This window comes from Toxorhynchites rutilus, chromosome 3, assembly GCF_029784135.1.
Source record: "Toxorhynchites rutilus septentrionalis strain SRP chromosome 3, ASM2978413v1, whole genome shotgun sequence".
In the NCBI taxonomy this organism is placed as follows: Eukaryota; Metazoa; Arthropoda; class Insecta; order Diptera; family Culicidae; genus Toxorhynchites; species Toxorhynchites rutilus.
Window position 1 is genome coordinate 54,393,617 of NC_073746.1, and position 18,583 is coordinate 54,412,199.

General features: G+C 36.1%; 2 protein-coding genes across 3 annotated transcripts in view; both read left to right on the plus strand.

The window, feature by feature from the left end:
- LOC129780459 (uncharacterized) overlaps positions 1-11,083 on the plus strand; it is a 116,326-nt gene extending 105,243 nt beyond the window's left edge. The window contains exon 10 of one of the 2 annotated variants that reach the window (XM_055788769.1): positions 10,441-11,083. In XM_055788769.1, the coding sequence (XP_055644744.1) occupies positions 10,441-10,459 (19 nt within the window). In that variant the 3' untranslated portion in view covers positions 10,460-11,083. Of the gene's footprint in view, positions 1-1,048; positions 7,014-10,440 lie in introns of those variants that run through there. The other variant, XM_055788768.1, reaches the window with a different exon arrangement.
- Positions 11,084-17,769: 6,686 nt separating this feature from the next.
- LOC129777273 (CD109 antigen) overlaps positions 17,770-18,583 on the plus strand; it is a 64,867-nt gene continuing 64,053 nt past the window's right edge. The window contains exon 1 of the mRNA XM_055783476.1: positions 17,770-18,304. The gene's annotated coding sequence lies outside the window, so the exon portion shown is untranslated. The remainder of the gene's footprint in view (positions 18,305-18,583) is intronic.

Consider the following 18,583-nt stretch of genomic DNA (forward strand, 5'->3'; position numbering starts at 1 on the left):
TGAATGATTTTAATATAATTTTTGGGGGGTGGACTTTTATTTTTGTCATCGCATATTTGCACACTTTAAGAAGTCATGTAAGGAAATAAACAAAATCTAACAAAAAATGGTATATCTTGTCAATTACTTTAAACAGTTATAGTTAATATACGATTCAATGAAGTTACAGTAGCAATTTTTGATGAAATAGTGCAGAAATTGAGAAAGGTTTTCAAACATGCAAAGTGAGTTTTTTTATGCCTATCACTGTACGTTGATAACTTATTTTCGATACACTTCTAATGTTAGTTTTATCGTGTTATTTGGAATGGAAATGAAGCTAGCCTGAACCTCCTCTCATGTACAGAATATTATATAAATTTTAAATTGAGCCCAAACAATTTCCTACAATTTATTTATTGTCCAAATTGTTGTAGGTTTTATAGTTTTTGAGTTTTATTTTTTTTAAATCGGTCAGTTTCAAAAAATTGTCTAGATTTTTTTTGAGATTTCACGTATGCAAAGTTGCTTAAATTACCAATGTTATCATATCCACAAAGTTTCAATGCAATCTGAGATGGTGCAGGCAATGACCTGTCGAGTTTTTACCTAATAACGAGAAAAGGGAAAAGGAGAAAAGAATATCAATTGGAACACTTAAATTTATTCGCATTTTTAAACTATTCAAACATTTTGACACCAGGAAATGTGATAAACGTATGAGTCATCATTCAGATCTTCGAACATTTACACATATTAACGATGTACGAAAATAATACCAATTCCACAGCAGATATGTATTTTCACATTTGGTTGGCACTGTGAGTTATTTGTTTTGTTGGTCAAACATTGTAATCCATACACCGGTATATTTATTATTCATCAATTGGTAGTTTAGAAACATAAGCCATATTTTGGAGCGGTTAACGTCTTCTGTTCAATTGAAACTTATTTTGTTGATAATGCAATGCACAGATTCAGTAAACATGAATATGATTTTCTCTGAAACTAAATGTCTCTATTTTCTTCCATCTTTTGCTGCACTATCCTAACCGTGACTCGAACTCAGGAGAAGGAGAAAAAGTTCGCGAAACTATAACTAATAACAAATTCCATAAGAGAAATTCATTAAGAAGTTGTTATTAAAGAAAATTTAGCTATAAAAAAAAGAAGAGCAATGAAGGGAAGAAGATTATTATACTTACTAAAACACGATGGAAAATGCCGGTAAAAGATACCTTACTAACTAATCCTAGCTACAGACAACTTCTCAACAGTTGCCAGGAATTCAAATAAGCAAGTGAGTTCAATTAACTTGAAAGGATTGAGATTGACTAAATGAAGATGCGGACTAACCACGAAGATAGCTCAAGAACTATCACTCGGCGCGTTCAAGTCAATGAGAATAAAGCCCACCAGACAATTCATTCGAGCAGATGAACTAAACCAATAAACCCCAGGAATACCAAGAAATAAATCGAAGCAATTGAACTCACTGACGAAACCATACAAGGTGGAAGCCAATTGGTCTCCAAATTCGTTTACAAAACCCAAAGGGCAAAAAAATATCCCAAACCCTTTTTGAGGATGAAAACAAATAAAAAATAAGAAATATATGCCACTGCTGCCCTCATCAAAAAAAAAAAATAAAACAAAAATCAACGCATCCCAAAATGCGGACCAATGATGGATGACCGCATCCTAGCCGCGATCGGCTGCTTAAAAAAATTGAAAGCTTTAAATAATTTAATTCACGATTTCTCTGTGATCAACATCGACTGGTTGAAGATTTTGTACTTCCAAACAACAAATCTGGCCACTAGAAACAAGTCTCGATGACTCGACGATACGCTGGTTGGGATCGCCGGTCATCTCTGCGTTGGTGACCGCACATGGGTCTAAATTTTCAGCGTAGGTACCAATCCAAAACTATATGAGAGAAATGTTTTACGATCAACAAAAATGATGAAGTGAACAAGAGTAAAAAAAACGTCATCTTAGTGAACAATATGTAAAATTATCATCAAACCAAAGTAGTAGCTTAATAACGCCGTTTGTATAGGATAAAAAATATGAACATCGCAAAAACACTTTTTTGTATGAAAATTAAGAGAAAAATAATACACGCTAAGTTAAACTAGTTATTAAAACTAGGCGAAAAAAGACTAACCAAGGGTATCACGTAGAAAAGAACAAAAAAACGCGATTAAAAATACTAGCCTATGAAAAATTGAACCAATGGCGCGCATTGACCCATCGCAGAAAAAAACAAACAACACAATCACATGAGTAGCAGTGTTGCCAGTCGGTCACAAATCTTTTTATCGGAAGCGGCAGCATTCCGCCCGTTTGCGTTCGAATGTTTGACACGGGATTCGATTTATCGCTTGAGCTGCCACGAGAGTTTCTATCTACGAGGAAGGAGGTTTGTGTCGTCAAAAAAAACTGTGACGTTAAAATGTGCGTTTCGCTTGCGAACCAATGCAACAAGCTAAGAAGATCCAACAAAGATCCGCTCGGACTAGTTTAATATTACAAAATGTAGTTCATTGCGTAGAAACATTTACGAGTGGAAACAAAACCATATTTTCACTCTAGAGTGTTGATTTGGCGAACATTTTCGAGTTGATGTGAGCTAGAACTAATAGAACAAGCATTTTCCCTCGAACGGTGGTGGTTTGATTCTGGGATATTTTTGTACTTGAAAATAGACACTCCATGCGAATAAAAGAAAAAGAATTACAAAGCAACACTACAAGACACAAGCAAAAATTGGGAGTGTTCTTCGTCATGTAAATACTGTAATATACTGAATAATCTTATCAGAGCATGCACGAAAACAGTACCGCGGTTGAGATAGTTTTTCATTTCCTCTCAGTGTGTAACTTTCGACTCTTCTGTTGTATCGGCTAGGAGTGATCAATTTTTGACTAGAGTAATAATAGTTGCGTTGCAAATACACATGGAGATTTGTGAGATAATTTCTACTCGTTACTAGCAGACTAGTAGTATTCGATCTAATTAATACTAACTAAAAAAATGAGAAAATGTAATACACGCTGTGCTGTTCTAGTCTGACAGCATTACGAGGCGGGAAACCGAAAGGAAATCTAATGAAAAATTAAGAATACGCTTTATCTAGATGAAATTTTAAAATACACCGAAAAACGATTAGATATTTTTTTGTTTTCTGTATAGAGTTTAAGGGAGTAAGTGAAATCAAGCTTGACTAAACAAGCTATGCGCTAGATTTGTCCGGAATCGAATTAAAGTCAACATACATTGCGCTTCTGTCGATAAATTTCCCTACGTGTAGGTGGATCTTTCAATTACTATTTTTGTCTGACTAGCTTCTTCTTCTTCTTTGTTTTTAAGAGGCTTTAAACTTTGCAGTTCATTCGCCTCTAAACTCTGACTAGCTCTGTTAGCTTGCTCTAAAAAATGGACATTTTTCGGATGGCGATAAAAATACTAAAAATAATTTGATGGGACAAATTTTCCATAAAACATAATTTCATTGACCGCGTTACAAAAATATTTCGACGCTCTGTCTGGCGGCCTTCCTGCATTTGGTCGAAATTTTCGTCATTGTTGCCGAAAAAATTTCACAAAACATACTTGTTGGTATGTTTTTCAGTTCTTTCTTAGCTTTATTTATTACTTTCTCCTCCGTTTTCGTCACGAAATTGTTGGAGTACACCCTCCGCTTCGGATTTTCCCAGAAATTCTCGTTTAGAGGGTTGGTGAACTTCGGAACAACATCTATCTTCAGGAGGCGATCTGGCGTAGTGGTAACATCCATGCCTCTCACGCTAAAGGTCACGAGTTCAATTCTCACTCCCGAAATTCTTCCAAAAATGGAAGTAAAAGTGACGAACCAGCCAAATGAGTTGAAAGTCACTGTAATTCAGATAAAAAAAAAAAAAAAAAAAAAAAACATCTATCTTCAAGCGGTTCATCTCCTCCAGCGACTTTTTCGAGATATGTAAGAAGTCGGTTGCATTGAAGTATATAGTGTAGGATATAGCAACTATCTTCAATATCTTCGCACCCGTGTCCTGAACCTGGGTACTACCACCCTGCTGCTTATAGGTTCCCACTTCAAGAGTGCCGAGTGGGTTTGCACATTGAGCAAGAAGCCAACTCCACGGAGGTGTGGAGCGTTGTCACCACGTATGCCAGACTATAGTAGTACATGTCTCGAAGGTAGCCAGTGTTCTCCAAAGTTTGGCCAATGAATTTCACTTCAATTCGTGTCCATTGTTTCATGCCAAAAGTCGTTGCCAGGAAACTTTATAATAGATTGTTGATTTTTTATGCAGTGGGTTATTAGCCCGAGAACCTTATCTTCTGCGGCGGGATTGTCAATATAGATGTAACTTCGAGGGAAAGGCATTTCATATTCAGCATTCATTTAGCGCCACCTGAACCGCGGGAAAGTGAACAACCTTACAAGTCCATGACGACCCTGACCGGAAAAAAATCATTCTCGATCATTTTCAGCCTTTGTTTGTAGGTCGTAGCTTGCTGCTCCGACATGGTCGGTCTTGATTTACGTTTCCTCATGATGATGCCCATCTCCGCTAGATATTATTTCACTGTCTGGTCCGTCGCTCCGACCTTCCCATAACCCATAGCACGGACCGATGTAGTCACCATTTCCTCCGTCTTCTGCTCTAGCTTCAGCTGCTGTCTACGATCGTGTAGCACCGTCGGACGGCCGGACCAAGGTTCCGTTCAATGCACTCATTCTTTTCCAGAAGTGTTAGGATATTATAGATACCAGAACGGACGTATTCGGCGGACTGAAAGTAGTTAACAATATCCACTTTCAACGCAACGGGATGGAACTCCCAGTACGCACACACCATGGAGCGCAGTTGCATTACTTTTTTCGCTTTAACTTCCGCAGTTCAACTAATAGCGTTGTCAAATTTCATTTGAAAACTCATGGGCTATTAAGATTGAAGCGGCACTAGTGGTCTCATCATTAAGTGTTAAGGTGAAGACATTTAAAATTTATCCATTTTTTAATGCATGCGTTAGTCGAGACTTCAACAGCTTTCAAATACATTTCCTATAAGGGTATGCATAGTTGTCGTGCGTCACATGATTCACCTATAGATTAAATAATCAAGTGCAAACATTCAATCAAGTCGCACTTTTCAATGCGACATGGAACATAATACCCAACTTTCAATTGTTGTGCAAATGAGATAATTCTCTTTGCAGCATAGAAATTTTTGAAAAATGTCGAATCGACCAAAGGACCGGTATTTCAGTAGTGTTTTGCTAGTGTCTGCGGCACCCAATTAGCAACTAGCAAGAGCACTATCGCATTATTCTACTGACCACTCTTCCATTATTTATCAAAACCAATAAGTTCTACCCTAAAACGAATAATATCGAAAGTAAAGCAGATTACATACCAGTTGGATTGAACGTAGTCTCCAACTATACTAAACAAAGTTTTGGTGAATACATTAATGTTGTTCTTTAAAGTTAACGAAAATGTGTTGAGTTACTGTCAATTGTTTTATTCCACAACTATAGAAAACTATTTTCCGTTGATTCTATAAACAAACTTATTTCTTGTGTTGATAATCTTCAAATCATTATTTTGCTCACTTTATATTGTATGTCAACTTGAGATGTGAAATTCATTATAACAAAACAAAAGAGTGCTCCAATGTTCCTCTTGTTCTAGGAATACTTAAAGTATTGATTTTACAATGCTTCGGAGTGTATGGAAAGTATCATCTTGAATAACTTCTATGCTATCGTCGATCGCCTCCACACTGTTATTTCCCTTCCACGTTCCCCACCGGTTGATGTACGGTGTGACACAAGCAAACTTTCTCGGAGAAGATCCGGTGTAAATATTGGTAAAACAAACCCACACCGTTGGGCCTCACTGTGCCCCGCTCGACCACCCGAGGACATATTTTTTTATCGGTGGTGAACATAACAGCGATTGACAAAAACAAGAAAAAATATATTTCACGCATCTCACTACACACTTACTAAATTCTTACACGAATTGATGTTTCGAGTAACACACCCATAACACGAGGAACTTCGCAAAATGTTTCAATCAAAATAACCACATTCGATAGACGTAATGAATATTTGCAAATAAAAAAAATTAAAACAAAACATAAATAACTAAACTTACAACGTGAAAATGCTGCACTTCCCAAAACATAAACGAAAAACAACCAAGCATAAAACAAGCAGGCAAGACTAAATGCATTGTAAAATTGCTGAATGAAAGATGATAAGCAAACACACATTTTTAGAAGCACGAAGTTGATCAACCAAATAAATTAAGGCATATACACTATAAGAAAGAAAAAAAAAACCGGGGGAATAAATGATGCAACAGACAAAAATGATAACGATTAACAACAGAAGCATTTGATTGTTTATTATTCCCTGTAAAATCCAGAGTTGTTGAATTATTACTTAATATCACACATTTTGCTAGTTGTTGTAAGCGGAGTGACGAGAAAAATGTGGAAGTAAACTAATCAACTATTGAAACTCAGTTGGAACCTATAAACAAGAACCACAGTGAATCAATTCAAACAAAACATAACATTGATACCCTACGTCTAACGATTATAACGTCGGTAGGGCGATTTGTCTGAGTTTGTGAAATTTTCGTACGTATTTCGTATAATTTAGATAATGAAAAAAAATAGATAAAGGTAATGTCAGCTATTTACCAGTTCAGTTTAATCTTACATCTATAGATATAAATAATGTACACGTAGACTTTTACTTGGTGCGTAATATCATCGGTTCATTGTATCTTTACGAGAATGGTTCATTTTCAGCAGACAAAACACAAAATGCAACAAACCAAACCAGATTGAAGAAAGAACACAACACAAAACATGCCGTTTGGAGGAGAAAACAGACAGGAAATCGTAGAATATTTAATAAAATCTGAGAGACAAAGAAATGGGGAACTACAGATATTGTTATGTATAATGTTTGACCAATAAAAAGTGAACAGTTGATTTAAAATATATGCTCTTGTTTGATTGATTAAATTTATCGAAAGATGTGATAAAATGTTGATTCATCAAAATTGTGTAATACAATAAGGCCGAAAGCATAGTGAACGCGATGCGATGCGACAGGGACGCGGGCGCGTTTGCGGAAAAGCTCTTTCGTTCACGAATGACGAAATCAAAGGCAAACCAGACCTGTCATAGTTAACGCGATGCGATGCAGATTTCAATGTGGTAAAACTGTTCGTGGAGTGTTTAGCCGCGTGTGATGGTTGCCAGATGATTTTCATAAATATCTTCACAATCTAACTTATCGAACGAAAACAAAAATTGAGTTATTAAATTATCACTTTGGCGTCCGGCGACACCATAGTGGTTACGTGCGCATATTATCTTAATAGCCGGCGGCAGCACTTTAGTATCGTTTGCATTCTGTAGGGTTTTTGATTAGGTAGCAATAACTTACACACACTATCAAGTTTTATGTTTTTATAAGTAGGGAAGGTGAGGAAAAACGGACATATTAAGAAGAACTTTAATTATATCTTTCGAAACTCATGTTTTTCCAAACTTAAATGCCATTTCTTGCATTTCAATATACTGTTTTTCGAATTAATCGGCCGAATATTTTTCAATGTTTTTACTAAAATATAAACAGACCGAAAAGTAGAACATTTTTTCGATGATTCCCCGCATGCACATATAGTGGAGGGAATATGAACAGGTTTGTAATATTTACGTATGTATATCTTCGCAAATTCATGAAAGTAGAGGAACAGGGTTGAGAACTTATGAAAACTAACGATAAGATGAATACTAACGATAGTAAAACTTAAAAATTTCTAATTTCCCGATAAAGTCAAGAACGGGCGGAGACAAGCCAAGTAATCGGAGTTATTGCTGCCGGCGCCAAGCGCATATATTTTCACGAACCGTGCGGACGCCAAAGTGTTATTATTTTTGTTTTGTTCGATAAATCATATAACTTTATTCTAATTTACATAATTCGAATTTACATAATGAACAATACTTTTGATGTATTTATATTTATTGCAATGAATTCTAAAAAACACGATATTACGCTACGTGCTTTCCTTTTACCATGTTTACAGAAAAAAAATTCTTCATTATCATAGACCGTGGCTTATCATAAAGCTTTCAGGAAAATACTTGCACATTAAAATGAAAATTGCCGTTGATTGAGTGAAAAATAAAACACTGGAAAAAAGTAACCAAATGTCACTGAGAAAAATGTTTCATTGCTATACTTCCAATTTAACAATCCCGCAACAATTCAATTGTTGACTAAATGAAGACGTGTTATCATATCTGGCATCCTTGTGCTGGGCTGTTTACATGTAGAATAGGCTGGATTGTGATATTATCGAAACGTCAAAAAACGCGAGATCTAAAGCGATAGCACGCGATGAGCTCAATTCAATCGCATCGCATCGCACCACATCGCGTTTACTGTGTTCCCTGTTTAACACTCGAAAAAACTCAGATTATGGATTGCGCTTGATAGCGGTCAATCAGCTGTTAGTTTGGGTTTACATCAGTTACTACATGATTCCAAAGATAAAGTAATCAGGTATTACCTCATGTTTGTAAAATTATACCTTCACTTATAAATATCGAAAAATTCCTAATAGTAAATCTTCTTGGTTTATAAGAAGAATGAGTGTTGAAAATTATTGGCCACAAAAAATATATGACAAAAAAGTTTTCTGCTAATTGTTTATTCCTAAAACAATCTATTCTATGCATCGCAAAATTGAGTTTACACCTTAAAGTTTTCCGAACAAATTACCCTTTTAAGTAAGATCTTTGAGAATTACCGTATTTTTTTTCGTCAGTGATTGGTGTCAATACTTAACCACTGCTTGGGCAGTGTTGGTTTTTGCTTTTTATTGATGTTTGAAATTTTTTTATCAAAATGTCAAGTTAGAGGAAAGAAATAAATATTGTTACACGTACAATGATAATAAGTATGAATTGTCGTGGAAAGACATTTTAGGAAATAGCAGCTATACTTGGAAGAACAAACTATACAGCAAAGAAAAACATAAACAAGTGGAAGGAACCATGGAAAATCTCCCGCGTAGAGGACGCGAACGGATCCTATCTTCTGATGATGAACATGTAATTGTGCGAACATTCCGAAAGAACAAACCTTCCTAAATTGTCTACCGAAGTAGCCTGCACCATTGGAAGGCCTGTCAGCACAGACACTGTCCGGAGAGTAGCATACAGAAACAATCCGAGAGTTCGTGTTAGCCGTGAAAAGTCTTTCATATCAAAGGTGAATATGAGAAAACAACTTCAGTTTGCTAAGGGATATGTTAACATACCTAAGGAGTTCTGGAACAAGGTCCTTTATATGAAAACCAATCCAACCAATCTATTTGAATCGGATGGAGGACAGATGGTGTGAAGGAAACCAGGATCGGTGCTCCAGATTCAGCATTTGGCTCCCACAGTAAAACACGGCGCCGGCAGTCAGATGATGTATGGTACGATGGCGGCTTCTGGAACTGGAACCATGAAGTTTATCGATTCGGGGACGGACAAGATGACTTCATTGAACATCCTGAAACGTAACCTTCAGTGTCTCGTGTACAAACTGGGTCTCTTTCGTGATTACTACTTTCAACAGGATAATGACCCGAAGCAAACTGATCTCATCGTACGGGAGTGTCTACTCTATAATGTCCCAATCAACTCAAAACATCTCCGCAATCACCGAACACTATTGAACATCTATGGTGGGGAATTAGGAAATGTCTGAAGAATGAAAATCCAGGGAACGAAGTAGAACTCGAAACGACGATGAAGGAGATCTGGGAGAGCATTCCGTTTACATTAACCAAAAATCTCGCCTCGGCGCTTGCAGACAGTGTTGGACGCCAAAGGGGGCCATACCAAATACTAGGAGATTGATTTTTGTTATCTGTTAACATTTCTGAACTGATTTAAATTTTCTTTTCAAGAAAAACTTTAACTGTACACTCAATTTTGCAACGTCTGAATTGAATATTTTTTTATTGTTTTTTAAACATCGAGCAGAAATATGACCATCTATTTTTTTTCTTATCACTACATGAGAGTGAAAAGGTTCAATTTTAGGAATAATATGAGTCGCTTTTAATTATCTAATTTACTAACCCCGAAAAACTCAAACATAACGAACCAACACGGGGTGTATACTTAATTTTGCGATTGACTGTATACGAGGCGAAGTTAGTTTGACATTTGGCATATATGTGAAGGTTTTATCACTCTTCAAAAGTCTACCAATAATTCAGCGGTTGGTATAAGAAAAATTTAACGTTATTCAGTGTTGAATATAGATTTCGTATTCCAGTGTGAATTTTTCGCATATCACAACAACTTCATTTGATTGCGTTGTCATTTCAATAACATTCTTATTTATCTTTTCCAGAGAGAAGTTGAAAAAATAAGTCACATCTTCAGCATGCTGACATACAAAGCACCGATGACACCATGCCCAAGCTAGAACGCAACGGTTACATCAGCAGTCACATGGGAGCGCATATGGGCTGCCAAATTGCTAGTTTGGCCACCGGAGTTCACTTCTCACACCAAGCATAAACAACCATTGAGTCCAGCGTATGAGTGTTAACAATTGCTTATACATACACATTTTTTTAGTATTCATATAACGACACTATCGATTGCAACTGAATGCCTCATTGTTGAAAATAATCTTTTCTTAAAGACCATCTATATTTTAAGTAAGATTAAGTTTAATGACAGTATATCACAACAAGAGTAAGCTTTATTTGTCCCATTTTGATCCAAAATCACACTTGTTTCCGATCAACACATTGCTTATTGGATCGTGATTCACGGTAAAACAATTTGTTTTTTTGAATGTTGTATGAATAATATACAATCGAAAGATAAAAATAAACCATTTGTCAGAAGATGTTGCAAATTTGTCGAACATCGTTTAATTTGGAAGTCATAAGTACATATATATCGATAACTATTTTCCGAAACAGATTTGTTGGATTGATAATAAGGTATGAACTCTAAATAATAAGCTTGCTTTTTCTCTACAATTAATAATTATCATTTGGTGCGAAAGAAAGCCTTGAGAAGTTTTTAAACGAAAAACGACCATCAACCTAGGAGGGCGCCTATAAAATATATCGGAAAAAATTAATATATAATCACTCTATCATTTATCACGTTCGTTCGTTCGGGAAATTCGAACAAATATTTGTTAATAGTGAACAGTTTTTGGAACTCTTCCCCAATGAAGCGGTCGAGAAACTATTAACATTTGATGATGAGACCATTTGTACATCCTCAGTCACAGTAACCCATGAGTTTTCCAACAAAATTTGACAGCGCTATCTGTTGAATTGCGGAAGTTATAGCGAAAACAGTAATTCATGGTTTGGACGTACTGGGAGTTTCAATCCGTTACGAAGAAAGTGGACATCGTCAAGTATCATGTATCTATAATATCCTCACACAACTGGACAAAAATGAGAGCATTGAACGGAAGCCTGGTTCCGGGCGTCCGACGGTACTATGCGATCGTAAACTGTAGCTGAAGCTAAAGCAGAAGACAGAGAGAAAGGTGGCTACATCGTTCCGCCCGCTTTGTGCCAGGAGGTTGAAATAACGGGCCAGACAGTGAAAAAATACCTAGCAGAGATGGACATCATCATGCGGAAACGTAAGTCAAGACCGACCGTGTCGGAACAACAAGCTGTGACCTAAAAATAAAAACTGAAAGTGATGGAGAATGATTTTCTCCGGCGAAGCGGAACATCGCGATCGTCACGGATAACGAGACTTATTTATGGGAGTATTCTAGTGTAGACCAAATGTAGACAAAAAATGATTTTTGACAAAATGGCGAAAAAAATTATTGTTTTTTGGGAGGTTTTTAATGACAAGTGTAATTTTTTTAAATTGTGAAATAAGGGTATAACATTTTTTAAATGGTTCATACGATAGAGAGATGTATAAATGTTTATTTACATCAAATTTTGAATAATAGAAATTGAGGTTTCGTGTACGAAGGTTTGAAAATACTAGTTTTGACAAAAACACGTTTGAAGTTTCGTGTTAAGGTCGTACCAGATTAGATACCGCATCACCAAAATCCCACACCAAGTTCCTAAAGAAGGTGCTTCTGTGGCTAACCAGCAACGCAAAGGGAATGTCAAAGCCACACTTCTTTCGTTCAGGATTTACTGTGAACGGGGAGATTTACAGCACAAAGTGCCAAAAATATCATCTGGACGAGCATGAAAGGTTTTGGCCGGACCTAGCCTCCAACCATAACGCGAAGAAGTCACTTGAAGAAAGATGTTATTTCAAAGTCCGCCAACCCTCCGAACGTGCTCCAGCTGCTCTCGCCATTGACAAGAATCAATCTGATTGAAGACTTAGATGCTTTTCCTGAAAGTATGCATTGAGTTTCCAAGAGCAGATCTCGACAGAAATCCGCGCATTGAGCTTCGTATTACGAAATTGGGGAGTAGGCATGACAATATGGATTTGCAGAAGAAATGAACACACGTTTAAAATCAAAATTATGAATGAAAATTATTTTTCCCAAATCAAATTACTACTCTATGTAAATAAAAATCACTTTTGTTTGCAAGTAGTGATAAAATATCATACAAAAATTGTGTCCAAAAATAATTTTATATTATAAGGGTAAGTTTTGGTGAGAAAAAAAATTCATAGAGAATAGCTCAATTAGGGTCAGAACAACGCACTTCTAGTAGATAAATAAGGCGAAGAAAAAATTTTCACATAAATTTTAGCAATTTAAAACTGCCCTAGGGCCGACTAATCTGATAGAGAAAAGTTGGTTTCATACAAACTAATGCCGTATCCAGATGTCGACATCATTCCGACATCGACATCAACGCGAATTTCGAAAGCGAATGCGATGGCTGAATTCCTGAGACACGCAACACAGATTAACTTCTTCGAAACATCAACCTTTACGCACCATCCCGACAGCTACGTCAACAGTTACACCTGACGATTCATAGTCACCGAACCAGGGGTAGCATTTCGAAACGAGTGTTTTTTGTTCAATTCGACCACTTTTTCCATCATGTATCTCGAAGCGAGTAAAACGAATAAGGCAGTAGTAGACTTTCGAGCAAAGTTTAACATTACGTAACATTGTGTTCGAGCGTTTTTAGTTCGAAACGAGAACAAATGCCTCGACAAGAAATGGTTGATCGTCGTATGGGAAAATGCTAGTGAAACGTTAAATTTAATACTAAATCATCTAAATAACTAAATAAATTACATCAAACTAAATTTCTATCGTATTTCCTTCGGTTTTGACGTCTATTTGTACCAGTATATGAGAATAAATACAAACTTTCAATATGTTGCATAATTTATCAGTTGTTATTTTAGCACTATGGAATCACAAAGTAATACAATAAGCATCAACACTTCCCAAATGGAACATTTGACGTAGTTCATGGAGGATCATTCTGATCTCGCCCGAAATTCGCTGAATACCCCTGATGCGAAGAGGACTTCTCACAAATTATGGGACAGTTTAAAGAATGCACCTAATGAGCGAGGCACCACGATGCGGAAAGTGGAAAAAAGTACATGTGTTCGTTTTCCGTAGGCCTTACAATGGGTATATGTAAAGAAATATTGCTTTGTTTCATTAAACGATGTTGTATCATATTCGATCCATTCTTCGCATAAGCTTCATTCCTAAAATGGCATCCTTTCATTGAACACTGATGAAACTGTTGGTTGAGCCATAGCAAGTGAAAAGTTTCCTCCTACATTAATTTGGTACGACTCACTGGCCAGAAGATTGAAAGCAGCCGTTAATTTCAAAGCTGCAGGAGTAGCAGTGCTTCTGAAAGATGTTTGGAAAATGGCTATATTCGAAAAATTTTCGACTATCCTGAAATACAAGAAACAAAAGAATAATTATTATCATTTATATCGAAAACGTAAATAAGACAAACTCACTCATTTTCACTTAGCGATTGAGGGCTCCCTACTCTGTGGAATAAGTGTGCTCTCTTCATCGCTATCGCTGTCGTCAAAAGACATTTCGCAATATTTTCTTTCTAATCACTATTCTTATATACATAATATCGAATTGAATTTGTTTTTCGGCACCCGGCATTTTTTTTTTCGCAATAGCCGTGAACTTTGCTTTGTTTACGAACTCAAGAAATTGACGTTTCTCTTGGAGACAAATTTTGCTCGAAATCTAGTATACTGAAATTATGCCCTCGAAAAAGATGCATAATCCCAAATTTAATTCGATTCGAGTTTGAATTTTCTCGAACCAAGTTACTCGTTTCGAAATGTAAAATACCTCCCCAGATAAGGTCAAAACAATATAATTCCAAGCCAATCATAGAATAAACAGAATATATTCCATTCATCTTGAGTTTCAAGTTTGATCTGCGATTATTGTAGAAGGAACAAATGTATGTGATGAGGAGTAAGGATCAGAGATCTATGTGGTAAGTGATGTGTGATCCTGAGAGAACTCCTATTAGCGAGGATGACGGAACGGTGTCGACATCTGGATACGGCATTAGTTTGTATGAGACAAACTATCCTCTATCAGATTAGTCGGCCCGAAAACAGTTTTAAATCGCTAAAATTTGTATGAAAGTTTTTTCTTGGCTTTACTACTTGGCGTTACGTTATCCTCGCTCTTATTTTAACTATTTTCTATAAATTTTCAGATATTCTCACTAAAACTTACCATTATAATATAAAATTGTCTTTAGGCACAATGTTTGTATGACATTTTTTCACCACTCTGGATCGGACCAGTAGCTCAAAAGACATGAATTTTTCATTTCTGGAAAAAAGAGAAAAATGATTTTTTTGGATCATCGGTTAACTTTAAAAAATCATAATTTCAAAACAAAAAAAAACAACTTTCTGATTTTTGGATATGTTATGTAAGAAAAACTCAGCTTTCAAGAAAAAATATAAAAAATACAGCGTCCTTGGTCCCGGGATCATGAAAACCAAAAAAAAAAGCAATTGCAATCAATAATTATGAAAATAAAATCCATTTCTTTGCAAGTATAGTATCTCTTATTTTGATGTGTCGATCATTGAAATCAGTGTAGTAGTTCAAAAGTAATGAATTTTTGAAAAAAAGTCGTTTTTGGAAAATAGAGGGAAAAGTTGATTTTTCGGACCACCCTTTCGGGTGGAATTGGTCACTCAAATGAAAAAAAAACAAAAAATACGGGTCTAATGTTTTTCCAAAAAAATGGATGGGTTATATCTATGATATAACCGCAAAGTTGACGTGCGACTAGCTTAGCTTAGCAATCATTTGTTTGTATTGATTAAATGTTTGATTGAATGAAACAATTTCCGGATTCCATCGAATTCAATATATTTGCTTTGTGAGTAAAGAGATTGAATAAATGCCATGTAAGGTCAATTCATGCATTATGATAGAGTATGTTCTTTGCTACAAATAAATTTGATGACAGTCATTTTACGTTTGGTATGATGCCTAGGAAGAAATATGTGAACGGAAGAATTATCAAATGATTATTTTATTTTACATTTCCATCTGAAGTTTGCATCTTTCTAGTGTACGTACTTCTCGAACCGCGAATCTGACACTCAGTGCCAGAAATTCAGTGAGTAGAAGATTTGAAGGCATATCCTTCAATGTAATCTTGAATAACCAAAGCGTTGTATTCGTACCCGTTTTTGTAATCCGTATTAGGAAAACACTTTTCGGAGTGTAAAACAAACATACGGGTGCAAAAGTACCCCCGGCTTGCATGAAGCAACAACTTCAACTTATACTTTTGGTATTATAGAGCCTTCAAACTTGAAAGTTCGTTCGCCTCTAATGTCTGCAAGATTTTCCCAGGTTCCTAAGTTTAGAAGACCATGTTAAGGAAACATATTTTAGTCTGCACAACTGCCAGCGAATAGATTTAAAAATTGAGTGTTCATCAACATTGGTACAATTTCCTTATATCCCTTCCTTCTCCTAAAAAAAATGTCACCCTTCTAAACTCGAGTACAGCGCGAGTTATCGGTTTTCTACCTTACTAACGATAGATGTAAGAAAGTTGTTTGTATATATATATATATATATATATATATATATATATATATATATATATATATATATATATATATATATATATATATATATATATATATATATATATATAGTTTTAAAATTATATTTATGAAATCGGCTCCTTTAAACTTATGTAATTGAGCCTATAAAAATAAACGATTTGAAAAAATGGCAAGCGAGTTCGAAAGTACTCGCAGTTTGAATTTATTTGCAATTGAAGTCTGTATTAGCTGAACACATTTCAGTCGAAACAAAAATACCCCAGACCTGCATGAATTTGCAATGCCAATTTCCTAAGACACCTTGGTTCAGAAGTTTGTGTTGGGGAAACACATTTCAGTAGGAACAAAAAAAAACCCGACTTTCATGTATTTGCAATGTCGATTTCTCCAACACTGCTTGGTTTTCGGTGAGAACAAAAATCCCCATACTTTCATGTATTTGCATTTCCGATTTCCTCAAGGCTGCTTGGTTATGATGGCTGTGTTGGGGAAACCGTAAATCGGACCAATCAAAACGAGGTAGTTATAGCGTTTAGATAACGCTTAACATTTTACAGTTATTCAATTGTTTATCTAATGAAATAACTTTATAAATTGCGATAGATGCGTAGAAATATTCCCTGTCAATTGAGGCAAACATCTTTCCGATCCAGTAAGAAATGTTCGAGTTATAAGTATTCGGAATCTTTCATTTTTTCCTGCATGTTCTGTGTTTAGGTTTTCATTTTACCCCCCATATACTCCGGTTAGACGTAGTCCAACGTCAAAAGAACGAAATTACCACTTTTCACAAAAATCTGAGAATCACTATATCGGTTTGGCATGGAATGGCTATATATATTGTTTATTTTTAGTTTTCGTTTTCCTTCTTTGTTTTTAAGAGGCTTTAAACTTTGCAGTTCATTCGCCTCTAAGTTTTCGTTCCGAAAACATCATTAATTTATTTCCACATAGTTCTTAAATACTATGTAGTAAAATTGTACGGTAACAACTGACCTTCTGTCATTTTTGTACAGCGTTTTTTTTCCAATTAGCATGTTAGATCATAAAATTATTGATTGGTTAAATTTCTTCTTTATCGTTTTAATAATTTATTTTTAAATTTGCACTAACTGTTAGGGTTTTCTCTTGATTTACTTCAAGAAGTATGAGGTATTCGGCAACACTTTCCAACCAGCCCACTGGTTTTATTCGCCGCATTCTCCTCACTTCTCACTGCTCAGTCACAAGTAAGGAAGAGATGTATACAACGCGCCTGCCACGCGACAAGACCCACTTGAAGTTCTTGTAGCAAATAAAAATATAGATATAAAACAAAATTGATGACAGAACCCTAATGTGCAAGATTATCAGTTGTGTTACAATATTCAAAAATATTTCTCTCGAAGCAGTTTACGATGTAATATTCTACATCATTTGTGTAAGGTGCTTATTGGTTAAGACGAGTCACAGGCAATGGTTGTAAATTGAGTTGACTTCCAAGAGATTCATTTGAGGCATTTTTAATGCACGTTTCTGTGAGAACAAATGAGAACATATCAGTTTTCTTTAAGGGGGGGCATTATATACATTTCTCCCATTTGTCATCCAATGTGCGCTACACGAAATGATCGTCGCTCACGCCACCCTCAGTTTACAGCGAGTTTTCATTCGCAACGGTCGTGGTTTTCCATCTTTTCTCCTTCGATTGATTTGCAGTTGGCACGAGCCTCTTGGCATTGTTGTGTGCGCGGTGTTTCGTACGGAGGCGGCTTTTATTGTACGGTGAATTCAAACGTACACTTATCCGAATGCGCGAAGGTGTGCGTGGTGCGGTGGCTCTCTCTTGGGCGCCGTGTTTTGATTGTGTGGCTTAAATTTTGGAATTCCTGTTAGGAACCAAGTGTGTTAGTTTCAGGTTCAGCCGAATGGGCAGCGGTTGTGTGGCTTAATCGGGCGGTGGTTATTTTTCTGATGTTTACGATCGTGTTGTGATTTTTGGGTGTCGTTTCAATATGTGCTTTTTTGTAATTGCTAAATGAGCAAAGTGGTGAACGTTTAACCTTTTGTGCAAGTGACCAGAAATTGAATGCTAGGAATTGGATAAATTGAAGTGATTCAAAGGGTGGGTCCCTCACGGGCCAACGAAGCGTGGATTACTCGGTCCAACTTGGACCACAAAAGCACACTAACACAAACAGGTGAGAGTTAATCATATGAAAACAACTTGGCTGCTGCGAGACCGTTGAAACAGCGAATCACCCAATGATCGTAACCTACAGAATTTGGGCGTTAACCAAATGAATTTCAGGGGTCACGTTCCGTAAGTACGGTTTAAAAAGTCTCGTAATTGATTACTATGGAGCTTTTAGCCTAAGAGATTTGTTTTGATTTAGACACCTGTAGAGTCACACCTGTGTGGTATGTATGTCACACAAATGTGCTTCAAAAGGGCGTGGATTACTCATGCCGTAAACTAT